The 13,743-nt window shown below is 38.2% G+C and overlaps 1 protein-coding gene across 1 annotated transcript in view; it reads right to left on the minus strand.

Moving 5' to 3' along the window:
- LOC111868626 (DEAD-box ATP-dependent RNA helicase 24) overlaps positions 1–8,122 on the minus strand; it is a 68,542-nt gene extending 60,420 nt beyond the window's left edge. The window contains exon 1 of the mRNA XM_023859450.2: positions 7,758–8,122. Within this exon, the coding sequence (XP_023715218.1) occupies positions 7,758–7,780 (23 nt within the window). The 5' untranslated portion in view covers positions 7,781–8,122. The remainder of the gene's footprint in view (positions 1–7,757) is intronic.
- Positions 8,123–13,743: the final 5,621 nt, after the last annotated feature.

A 13,743-nucleotide genomic window follows, 5' to 3' on the forward strand; every position in this document is an offset into this window, starting at 1 on the left:
GTTGTTAAGTTGGTCTCTTCACTTCCAGCTTAAGTGTTACAACTAACATCTGTAGAACTGCAAACAGAGGAAGCCACAGGACATCTGGTGTAGCTGGATATACATATGATACAGATATCGACAAGGATGAAGAAAACTCATTTTAATGTCATTTGATTGAATGACAAATAGTACACATCCAAACCACAAAAAAAAAATAGGAAGGTGAATTTCTGCTATCCTGATAACAATTCACTTTATACTAAAATGTTCATTTTTCAATTCCTTTACAAATCTGTCAGTGGTGGCAGATATTGTAGAAATTCTGCTCCATCCAGTTAACTCTTAAACAACTGTGTGGCTTACAGAATATCACAAACTGATGTACCACCAAGTTTCATCTGTAGGAGAGGTGACTGACTTTATTCACCACATGAATGAAGTTAATTAAACCTCCCAATTGTTCTAGCACACTACAACCATCAGAACTTGTTACACAGCAAAGTCCTACTTGGTTACATGTGCAAACTGCTCACAAGTCTGGTAGTAAGCATGAAACTGCCCTCGAATTCATTTAATGCAAGAGAAATGGGATTGGGGGATGGGATGAATTTGGTTCAGGGCACAGACCAGTGGCATGCTCTTATGATCATGGTAATGATTCACAAACAAGTTCCCTAAAATGCTAGGAATTTTGGTGGTTGAGCAACTGCTGGCTTATCAAGATGGATTCAACTATATGGAATTGGTTAACTCAGCTCACTTACCACAAACACATAAGAGTACATGTTGTATAAAGTAAAGAGACATAGTGACAATACAAACTTCATCTGATCTAAAACCTCACATTTTGTACTGAGATCTGCTGAGTTTTCAATTACGATGTTAAACAAAATCTTGGAATAGGTAAGCCTCAATGCTGGTAGATTTTTTTCAATTTACCTAATCATTCCTGCTGCATTATGGCCTTGTGGTCGACTCAGCCTCTTAACAGAAATGAGTACCAGAAATCTTCCTGGAGGGTAAAGGGTGGCTGGCACATAAGGCTAACAACCTTACCGCCACCTGTGAGCCAACTGTCTAGAACAACGGAGTTGGATAAAGATTGAATGTGCCAGAGGCCATACAGCACGACAGTATCATCAAGGTCTTCAAGAGGCTTGCGGGGAATCTGCATTGTCTTACAGAACAGTGGCAAGGTGGGTAAAAGCCTTCAACGAGGGACGCCAAAATGTGGCAGACATGCGTCGGCCAGGTCGTCCTAGTGTCAGTGAAGAAGTGTATGCTCTTTCCGCGTAACTGGAGAGTGATCGATGCCATACAATTCGTGAGCTGGCCTGAGAGACAGGATTGGCACATACGACTGTGCTTCACATTCTGAAGGAATGCCTGGGCATCAGAAAAATTGCATCACGATGGGTTCCACATGATCTAACGGAAATGCAGAAATGGCCACGATACGGCGCTGCTCGTAACCACTTGGAGCGCTATGAGCGCAAAGGAGAGGCTTTCTTATGCTGTATCATTACGCTGGATGAGACATGGGCCAAATCGTACGAGCCACAAATGAAACGCCAATCGAATGAATGTCGTCATTACGGGTCACCACGAAAATCAAAAGTTCGTCAGAACCCCAGCAATGTGAAAGTTATGGTGATTCTCGTTTACGACTGTGATGGTGTTATCCTAAGGGCTGGAACACACACAGCGACATCGGTCATATGGAAAAATGTTGTACGACCTCCTTTTCACACTAGAGCAACCAAATACATTTCTTTGCTCTCCTACTGTCGTATGGTAGATGTCGCATGTCGTCACGTATGAAAGCTAAGACTACACTTTATATTCTACTACTTGATGTGACATGAACCATACAGACATCATACGACCGATGTCGCTGTGTGTTTTTCAGCCCTAATGCATACCGTTCCCCGACAGCAGACCGTCAATGCACAGTATTACTGTTCATTTTTGGAACACAACCTGCGACCAGCTTTCAGAGAGAAGCGGCAACACTTTCTGCAGAACCCACCCATCATTTTGCAGGACAATGCTCGGCCGCATGCAGCGCAAGCTGTGGCTGATTGTTCAATTGATGGGGCTGGGAACTGCTGTATCATCCACCATACTCGCTGGAGTTAAGCCCTCGTGACTTCGACTTGATTCCTAAGTTGAAGGAACCACTTCATGGCATTCGCTTCAGAACTGTTCCAGAGATTCTTCAGGCAGTAGACCGCTCCATTCGAACTATCAACACAACAGGTGCTACTAAAGGTATCCTACGACTTCCACATTGCTGGCAACGGGTTGTACACAACGCTGGTGACTACAATGAAGTACAGTGAAACTTCAAAATATGCATCTATTTTGTATCAGTTGTAAATAAATAGTTGCCACTATTAAAGTTCCAACCCTCGTATGTTTCACCTGAGTCTTGTATCCTCTCCATGGTGCCACCAGTGTCGTTAGCGTCATCAGTTTGCTTTAAATATTATCTTCCACCATGGTTTTAGGTAAAAGGATATTTTGGGGAACCACTCCTAGTAGCTAGATACCAAATGTGGGACAATTTCGGGGAACCACTCTTAGTAGCTAGACACCAAATGTGGGAAAAGCTCCCAGCATTAGAATCCAACTGTTACCCTTCCTTAATGTTGACCACTTGGGGCTGTGACACCGGGTTACCTGAGGTTATAATAGGGCAGTCAGAGACAAAGGTTTTTTTTTGGTTGGTCAGTGATTAGGAGAGTGGATACTGTGAGTCAATTGAATATAGTTGAGCAGTTAGGATATTATTTTTGAAGTTTAAAAGTGATGTTCCAGCGTGAGGTATCTACATGAAGAAAGTGAGAAGGTTATGAAGACACTTAGTTATGATGGAAATGTGATCTAATAAAGTACAAGTCTCAGGGAGAACTAGTTTAACTTTGCAGATATAAATATCGACATAGCAAAATATACTGAAGTCATTACATTCAAGCAGTGTAGAGGTTCATCTTTCCAGAAGCGTGTCCCTTCATCCTGGTCACCGAAAGCTACCTGTATCTCTGAGAGAAACATCTAACTCTACTGATCTGATGGGGCAAATATATTATCAACGGTGCTGGCAGCTGCGTGTCGCCCGTAGGCTGGTATCTTTTGGAAGGCAGCTAAGGGTGAGTAAACCACAGATATTGTTACATGACTGACGAAGATTGCCACTGCCTGGTAAATACAGACAGTAAAATATGGTCATGAGTCCCACAGGACTTGGAATCAAGAATCACTGTTGTGGCGAAGACCAGCAGCAATTAAGCAGTCAGGAAGGAAGGAAGGAAGGAAGGCAGCAGAGTTGACAGCTAAAGACCACTTGTGACATGGTAAACAGTCAGCAACAATGTAAGCAGAAGACACTGTTGAGCGTCATTACAAGCAACAACCAGAGAAGACATAACATACTGAGACTTATGCACATGCAGTACTGGTTTGTTAAGTCTGTAGATTAACAGTAGTGTCATATTTTTGTAGTTACGAGTTATAAGAGTCCAATAAATCCAATCAGCAATCCAAACTCTGGATATGACCTTGCCTTAGAGCAGGAACCAACATAACTAGATGGCATAGGAGCCTGCAGGTTGAGTGCACTGAGCAAGACAAGAAAGTAAGTAGGTAAGTAAAGCTATCCCTGTAACAGGCCATGAAGGCCCATGGGGTTGTGAGACATTAACAGTCCCACATTATCTAGACAATTGGCTCAAAGATGGCGGTAAGGTTGTCAGCCTTACGCAACGGCCATGCTTTACTCCCAAGGAAAATTATTTATTTAATTCCTGGTACTCATTTCTGTTACAGGCTGAGTGAACCCCAGGGCCATAGTGCAGCCGGAAGGATTGGGTTCAACTGAAAAAAATTCAAAGACCTCATTGGTATTTGAACCCGTGACCTTCCGACTTGTAGCATAGTGCCTTAACCACTACGCTACCACGGGCCCCCTTGCAAGACAAAGCTACCAATTTCAAATGTTTCCATGTATTAATTTACTGACATCACATGTCGTTAAGAATTTAATCACAATATCACCATTATTTGCTCAACATAATTAATGACACTTATTGCCTTGTATTTAGAACGGGTCAACCAGTGTGTCTGCCAAATCCATCTGAATCTGATTCCATCAGACAATGAGCAGCTCCATGAGCTAGTCTTGCACTATTTCACATAATCCTCCTCCTGTAGGACCTCCAAATGTCAGACACAATTTTTCCAAACTAAAACATCAGTACTGTATATGGCTTCATGAGATATACTTATGAGAAGTGCATTTCAAGTGTATTATTTCTTTCTGCAATGTGCAATATCATTTGTGCCCATGAGTTCAATACAATTACATCAGCAAAGATAGGAGGTAAACACATTACACAATGACTTTCTACAATGTCATCTAGTTTGTACTTCTTAACCACAAGGTTTGCTCATTCTAAAAAACTGCAACAGTTCTGCATTTGTAATTTGAAGTTCTCACAGCAGTGGTTATGAAGTGCTCTATCTTCTGGGATATAATGCTGCAGAGTCTGGTGAAAATCAACCAACACTTAAAAGGTCATCCAAATTTCCTAGACAATTTCAGTTGCCTTTCACTGAACTAAATGGCATTACATTCCAGAAGACAAAACTTTTTAGTTCTGCTTGTGTCTCGGTAGCAGAATATGGAATGTTTCTGCTGGACAGCCATGCAGTAGCTTTTATGACAGCTTGTAACTGAAGTCTTCTGAAACACATCAGAATGATAGCCAGCATCATCCATAACAATGCCAGACTCCAAGGCAAGGTACAGGAACAAGTGGGATGGCCAACAACAAAGGGGCAACACCAACATACACACTTAGCCCCCCCCCCTCGTCATAACAGAAAGGACCGACCCTAGCCTAGTCACACAAGGCTGGGTCGATGACAAACCATGTCCCCTGGTAGCTGACAATAGGATGTACGTGCCTGTCACCAGGCCCAACATTGCTGCTGGATGACTCAAAAAACATCCAAACAAACACTATACACTGCAGATGGTATCTGCGGAAGATCTCTCCCATCTTAAAACACTCTGCGGACCGGTGACATATTTTAATGCCCAGCGCTTTTAAAAGTGGCGGACCAGTGGCATATTATTATGATTTTAGGACATGTTATGTTGAAACACACTATACCTTGCACTGGCGCCAGGCAGACGCATGACTGGTGCGTGACAGACCTCTTGAATGTTTGCTTCGTAGTCAGTAACATGACCCCGCTGTTTATGACCCAACTTTTTACCTTTCCCACTCCAAAAGAAAATGCCTTTGTTCATCTTCCAGGTGCATGCACCAGGCAGGAAGTTACTAGTGCAAAATGGATCAAGGTCGGAGAGGTTGAGGTCCAAGCATTTTCTCAGAGAACAAGAAATATCTGACGTCCCTTGTAACTCTGCTAGTGATAGCGACTCACAATCTGATAGTGAGTGTGGCAGGGGCGAACAAAAAATTGTGGCCACAGACAGTGAGAGTGAAAGTGACAGTAGCTCTGACAAAAGTGCGGGTAGCAACATTGCGGGGACAGCCACATGGGGAAAAGTAGACAAAACGCCTGCTTTGGGACAGTTTACTGAAAATCCAGGGGTGAAGCAAATTCCATCGGACCCAACACAAGTGTCTGAAGTAGAAGAACTGTTTTTTGGAGATAGGGATACTCATGTTGTGAATATGATTTCCACAATTTACAATTCAAGCATGGTTGATGTTCAAAGAAGACACGGACAAGTAAAGAAGCCTACTGGTATTTCTGAGTATAATATGTTCATGAAGGGAGTTGACAGAGCCAATCAGTACTTGGCCTATTAACCTCTTCCTAGGAAAATAATAAAGTGGACAAAGAAAGTTGCCTTGTAGCTTATAAATTGTGCCATTTTCAATTCATTTTTGGTTTACAAAAATCTAGACCCTGATTCGAAATTGAAATACAAAGCATTTCTGATGAATGTGGCAAAGGCCTGGGCTACAGACTAGATGGTGGCGGCAGAACCAGAGTCAGGCACAGACTTAGTACGACTGGGCCCATCAACTCCCACCGCACGCAATCCTCATGTGGACACCCCTGGGCAACTCTCGGGTGATATGGTGAAACATACCCTCATAAAAACTGTGAAGAGTGAACATTCCAAGGAGAAGCATCCTTCTAGGCAGTGCCGTATTTGCACAGTTCACAAAAAGAAAATGGAGTATGACTGTCTACATTGCAAGTTCTGTGCAATGCCACTTCACAAAAGGGAATGTTTCCAGAAATCTCACACTCTCAAGCACTTCTAGAAGAATTGGTAAGTGTTCTCCAAAAATTTTAGTTCATAAAATTAATTAGGAGATTTTATATTAATTTTTAAAGTGAACGGTGCATAAGCTAGGGTAGTAGGTTTAAAAATGCCGGTCCCCAGGGTGATTTAAATATTTAAATCGCCGGTCCGCGAAGTGTTAAAGGAAGTTTTCCTAAGACTGAAACTGGGGCAGCACCCACTCAAAATTTGGCTATTCATCACCAATATCATGAACGAGTTCATCCTGGAGCTGGACATCCTGCGCCCATATGATGCATCATCACACCCAACAACAAGTTTACTGGCGGCAACAACCTATTGAATCTGATGATTTTATTTCACTCTTTTGTTCCCTATCTGTTAGGTAGGATCTGAACCAACTTAACATTGTTCCTTGAATGCCAAAAAAATGTATTTTAATTAATAAAATTTCATGATTTACAGAGTCAAAAGCCCTTGCCAAGTCACAGAATATACCACCAACATTCATTTTTGATTAATAGATTTCAACACACTGTCTGTTAACTTAAAGGCTGCATATTCAAGGGAAATTCCTTTCCCAAAGACAAACTGTTCTGGGACTAGTATATTGTTACTCTGAAAATAATGGCTTAACCTATTGTGCATAACTTTTTCAAGTACTTTAGATAAAGTAGATAGTGAAATTGACCTGTAGTTTGACATACTAGTCTTATCCCCTTTTTTATATAGTGGTCTTACTACTGAAATCTTAAGACGATCAGGAAAGATTCCTGTGGATGGTGAGTAATTACAGATGTGAGTTAATGGGCTACTGATTAGATGCACAAACTTTTAAAATCTTACTTGTTATTCCATCATAACCTGAAGAGTTTTTCGCTTTGAGGGAATGTATTATACTTTTTATTTCAGTTTCAGTGGTTGGAATGGTTTTAATACCAGGGAATTTTCTAGGAAATGCCTCTCTTAAGAATGAAATGACATTATCTCCCACTTCCTGATGCAAGTTTAGAGTTTCTGTAATTGTCAGAAAAAAGGTATTGAAGGCATCTGCAATTTCTCCTGGGTCTTAAACTTTTTCACCATTTATAAGGGGATGGTATCTGTTCAGTCAGATGTGATTTGCCTGTTTCATGTTTTATTATATTCCAGGTTATCTAATTATTCGATGTTGCTATAGGCCTACAGTAATGTTATCTATGTTATACATTCAATGTGGATCAATAGACTCAACGGAGGTCTTTATACAAGAGTCAAACGGTGCACTTGACTTGTGAATATTACTTTTCAATTTGACTGCTTCGCTAGCTACAGCGAGACAATGAATGGAAATGGAAATCCTGCGGTGTTCTTACTAGATCTGGATATGGGATCTCTGGATCATAATTACCTACACACCATACTTTGAGCCGCTAACACAAATTTCTTAGGCTGACGAAAAAGCCACAAACTGTCCGCTAATACAAAAGAGTATTACGCTTACCTTCTTCGATCCGATCGCCCCATTTTAATATTCGTAGCTGTAATAACGCATTCAAATACAAATATTTAAACGTTATAAGAAATACATAGAAGTAAACTGCAATTCTGCATACACCACGAGCACGAACTACTACTTCGCCTTACGCTACGAATCAAAGCGACGGAAAGCGTCAAACGACATGCTTCACAGACTTCACAGATGAGTTTACTACGTTCTGTTCAATATTCCTACGCTCAGAACGCAAAAGAATGATAACGGCCGTATCTACTAAAAATGCTGATTACAGTGGTAGTTTGTACCGTTAATAACATGTGTTCGTACAGCATTCGTTACTAGAAACACCTATTTTATACGCACTACTTTTCTCCAACTTTGTGTTACGTCATCAATCGATAGATTTTAGCTTGCAATGGTTGAATTCTGAAATGGACTACTGAGCGCTGGTGAGCTGGTGAGAATATCCACTTGATGCTCTTGATCCTCTTGATCGCTCTTAGTAGACATGAGTGAAGTGGTGTGATTAAATAAACCCACATACTCATATTTAATGCAGGGCATGTAGCACGAATGGGGGAGTCGAGGAATGCGTATACGATATTGGTGGGAAGGCCAGAAGGAAAGAGACCACTGGGAAGACCAAGACGTAGGTGGGTTGACAATATTAAAATGGATATTAGAGAGATAAGATGGGATGGTATGGATTAGACTGATCTAGCTCACGATAGGGAGCAGTGGAGGGCTCTTGTGAACACGGTAATGAACCTTTGGTTCCATAAAATGCTGGGAAATTCTTGAGTAGTTGCAGAATTGGCGGCTCATCCAGAAGGGCTCAGCTCCATGAGTAAGTAAGTAAGTACTCATATTTAATACGGAGTAAGTTGCTCTGCGCTGCTAGGGAACCTGGGTTTACAACATTATTCTTAGCTGTGTTTAGCTACGCGGGGCGAAGGGGGAGTACAATTTCCCTGTTCCACAGATTGAGTGAATAGCGATGGCTGTTGGTAGTAGTTTCTCCAGAGATGGAGAGAGATGGCAGAGTTCCCCCCACCCCCCAGAAACTCTTCGTAATTGGCAGGCAACCGCTGTGATGTCACGTCACATTACTGCTGCCATCTCTACGCAGGTGCCTACTAACTAAATAAGCTATGGTCACCAGCACCGACAGAATGATCCATAAAATAGAATGCTACTATTCCACCCTATTAGTCCTACCTTCACCACATTCAGAACTAAGAGTTCACATGAATAGCAATAAAAATTTTGCAACCACATCTCTTGTGCTGCAGAGGTTCTTACTCAGTTGCGTTTTTTTTTTTTTACTTGAGACTGGGTTCAATATTACTTCACTCATAACCTTTGGAAGGTATTCAAGTGAAGTGAACACAATGGAGTATGATCCTCTGCAGTACAAGGCGTCAGAGTTGCAAAATTATTTTTCGGGAGAAAGTTTCTCACCAGTTCCCGTAAAGTCATAACATTTCATTTATATCAATTCAACACCTTAACCAAATGCACTGGACATTGTGAACTACGTATAACATTCTTAGAATACTAGTGTTTAGGAAAGCTGAAAGTGGGGAAACTTGAAAAAAAATCTGTTTCCATCAGACATACTTCTATTTAACCTCATACCTTTGGTCTAACTTACACTTGAAAGCCACACAGAACATAGTTTTTCGGTTACATTAATGTATCATAAATCATGTATAGCAAGTAATAATACTAAGGTTTCCATTTATTGTTCATTTTATTAGAATGATGGTCACCAGTACAGTACCGGACAGGATTATATGGCAAAATTACATGCCTTACAGAGTCATAATGAATACTTTTCATTTAATTTCATTTATTCACCTTCCATAAATCCTGTTGAGAGTACATTCTCATGCAGATGTTGAGATCGCCCTAGTTGCAATCACAACTAAGGATTATAGTTGTCATCCAGTAGCATACACATTTGTATAAAATACTGATAAACATATACAATATAATAAATAAGTTAATTTTAGTAGTAAAAGTAATGGCAAACCTTATACAATTTGTACAGTTTTATACAAGTCTATTAATTAAAAATGCAATAGTTAAAATACAATGTCATTAATGAGTTTTGTATAACATACATTAATTTTATAATAAATTGAAATAAACACTAGTATACAGTAATATAAAGATTGAGTATATCTAAAATAAGCATCTAAAACCAGAACACAGACTGACAATCTTGTCTTCTTTTAAATTGTAAAGCAAGACAACTACTCACATCTTAAAAGATATATAACAAAAGTATTCCTCTAAAGAATAAAAGAATGTAAATATAAAAATTGTTTTAATTGTACCTCAAAACTCTTAGTGACACTCAATATATCCTTAATATGTTGTGGTAGATTATTATAGACCTTGTTCCTAAACAGTAAACTCCCTTTTGGTATTTACTCAAATTTACAAGAGGCTGATGGAGATTATTTTGCTGTCTGGTATTTATTCTATGAATCTCTGAATTTACTATGAATTTGTTTCTGTTTTTTATCACAAAGAGCATAAGAGATGGTATGTACTGAGATGCCAGAGGTAAGATTTCTAATTCTCTTAATAAGTTCTTGCACGAATCCCTCCTTCTGTGTCCCAACATAATTCTAATTATATTCTTTTGCATTCTAAAAATTTTTATACTTTGGGGTGGGTTACCCCAAAAGGGTAAACCATAATTTATAATAGAATTAAAATACGAGTGATTAACCATTTTTAAGGTATTTATGGATGTATATGGTTTAAGCGATCTTATTAAGTAGCAGACTGCACTTAGTTTAGAATTAATATATTCAATATGATATTTCCAGCTCATTGTGTCATCAATGAATATTCCAAGAAATNTTAGCTTTACCCTTTATCCCATAGAACTCCAATTTCGACAACAGAATCTCATGATTACAAGTAACACAATCAAAGGCCTTTTCTAGGTCACAAAAAATGCCTCCTATTAAGTTTCTGCTGTTTAAGGTCTTACAGATTTCATTCACTAACTTGTATATAGCCTCATCTGTTGAAGATTTTGTTCTAAAAACAAACTGTTCTTCCACCAAAATGTTATTGTTATTCAAGTGCTCAATCAATTGAATGCTCATAGATTTTTCTAATACCTTAGAGAACGAAGTTAAAAGTGATATAGGTCTATATTTGGAAATCTTTATCACCTTTTTTAAACAGCGGCCTTATTTCTGAGTATTCCAAACGATCTGGGAAAATTCCTTGTGATAAGCGAGTCAAAGGAGAGCTAATGAAAAGGGAACTCATTCTTCATACTTTAGTGGATATTTCATCATATCCATAAGAGTTTTTTGCTTTGAGAGATTTAATTATATTTTCAATTTCCTTAGTTGATAAAGATTTAAGTTTAATATGTGGAAAGGGATTTATAAAAGTTTTCATTAAATACTGAATGGGAGTAGTGTCTGGAAGGTAACTAATATTAGTATTATTTTGTTTATTTATTGCATTTTTATTTCCAGCTACAGTTAAAAAGTAACTGTTAAAGGGTTCTTAAGTTACTTGCTTTTCTCTAATCCATTTTCCATCCACCTTTAATGTGCATATTTTTTTTTTTCATTTTTTGGCCCCTTATTAGTTTCTAATTTTATTATATCCCATACGGTTCAATTTTATTTTTGGAATTTAGAATTTCGTTATCATATTTTAGTTTTTAGCTTCCTTGATGACCTTAGATAAAATTTTACAGTATTTTTTATAATAGTTTCTTAATTCTGAATCATTACTGTTTATACATGCCATATGGAGTACTCCTTTATGTTTACAGGATGTTATTATTCCTATAGTAATCCAATCACTTATTTTATTTGAAATTTTATTTTTTTTTTTGGCAAACTGGCATACTAAATGTTCAAATAGGTGTCTAAAAGGAGTTAAACATTATATTAACATCATCACTAGAAAATGGTGAGTTCCATGTTTCATAACTTAGTTTAATTAAAAAGTCATTTATTGTGTGTTTGTTTATTTTCCTTATTATTTTAAATTGTTTAGCATGTGTTCTCATGTTTATTGTTTTAAATGTTATGGATTGTGCATCATGATCAGACAATCCATTTATTATAGGCCTTATAGAATAATTTTCCCTTCTAGTAATATCAATGAAAATATTATCAGTGGCTGTAGCAGAATTTCCTTGAAATGTGGTGGGAAACTTTATTGTACTTATTAAATTATAAGTTCTCAATAAGGTATCTAATTTGTTTTTCTTTTCACTATCAAGAAGGTAATTTATATTAATATCCCTACAAATAATATATTAATTTGATTTGTCTCATTTTGGTCCATCACACTACTAATTACAGAGTGGATAATTTTCAGTCCAGTGTGACATACAAGTTTACAACACTTCAGTCTTTTTCACCTTACATGTTTCGATTCAAAAGAATCATCCTCAGAGGCACACCATTATGAGCAGGAAACACTGTCACATAAGATGTTTTAACTATATGCACTTAAGCTATGAATAATGCTCACTATATAAATTTTTTTATTATCCCGGTTGGTTTTGGTGTTTGTCCCAGGCATTCACAATGGCGCTTCTTGAAGAGTAGACTTATGTATTATGCTGTTTCTTTTAGGCATATTTGCTGGGTATTCTGACTGGGATTTTCCACTGCACGCAATATGATATTCACTTTTCATACATTAGCCTCCCAATGTATTTAAAATTGTATTAAAATTTTCTTTTGCATGTAAAAAATTAGTTATTATGTTAAAATATCGTGAGCCGACATTGGGTCTCGTTGTTTTCCTCCTGATGATGGGAGATGTCTTTTATTTCTCTTGACTTTATGTTCTTATTATTAGTCGTGTAGTTTACATGTGTGCTGTTGTCATTTGTACTGTACTGCATTGGACCAGTGATTGAGGCTAGCTCTTCCTAAGGGACCAAACAGAATAGGTGTTTTCCCTCACCTGAGGACGGAAACAGATCCAGTTTCCGAAACATCGTGTTTTTCTTAGTTATCTTAAAAACCAGGACAATGGATAAAGTCCAAAAACCCAATATCTCCATAGTGTGGTTTCCTTTGTTCTTTGAAGCACTTGTTGCTGAATCAGTAACTTTCTCCTTGGGAGCTTCTTTCTCATTCCTTGCATTAGCCTCAACGGTTTCATCACTGTCATATGAATGTAAGATGTCACTGTTTAGAACTTTATTGTTATTAGAGGTTACTAGACCATTTATTATCACTGAAATGTTATTAATCATTACACTGAAATCTATATGGGAAAAGGTAACATATCTTACAGACTACTGGAAATCTGATATTCTTCTTTCATTTCAGTAATGCACAAGATTATACGGCAAGATTAATAACATATCTTACAGAATACTGGAAGACAAGAATTAATGGCAAATATAATAATAACAATAATAATAATAATAATAATATCTTATGGAATACTGGAAATCTGATATTCATCTTCCACTACAGTGCTGGACAGGATTATGTGGCAAAAATTAATAACTTATCTTACAGGATACTAGAAATCTGATATTCATCTTCCATTAGATTACTGGGGGGCACGCGGTAGCATAGTTGGCTGAGGCACTATGCACCAAGCTGGAGGGTTGCGGAATCGAATACCAATGAGGTGGATTTTTTTTTAATTTATCTAATCCTTCCAGCCACACTATGGCCCTAGAGTCAACTCAGCCTCTGACAGAAATGAGTACCAGGAATATTCTTGGAATATTCTTGGGGGTAAAGGGTGGTCAGCGCATAAGGCTAACAACCTTACCACCATCTACGGGCTGATTGTCTAGAAAATGTGGGAACCTCAACATCTCACAACCCTATGTGCTTCCACGCCCTGTTACTTACTTTACTTCTTGTCATTCCTAAATATGTGAACTGTGTCACATTTTCAGATCATCTATTTCCTATGGTTATCTCATGATTTTGTCCAGCATTTTGGTGACAAGACAGCAACATAT

The sequence above is a fragment of the Cryptotermes secundus genome, unplaced genomic scaffold (assembly GCF_002891405.2).
Source record: "Cryptotermes secundus unplaced genomic scaffold, Csec_1.0 scaffold696, whole genome shotgun sequence".
NCBI classification, from domain to species: Eukaryota; Metazoa; Arthropoda; class Insecta; order Blattodea; family Kalotermitidae; genus Cryptotermes; species Cryptotermes secundus.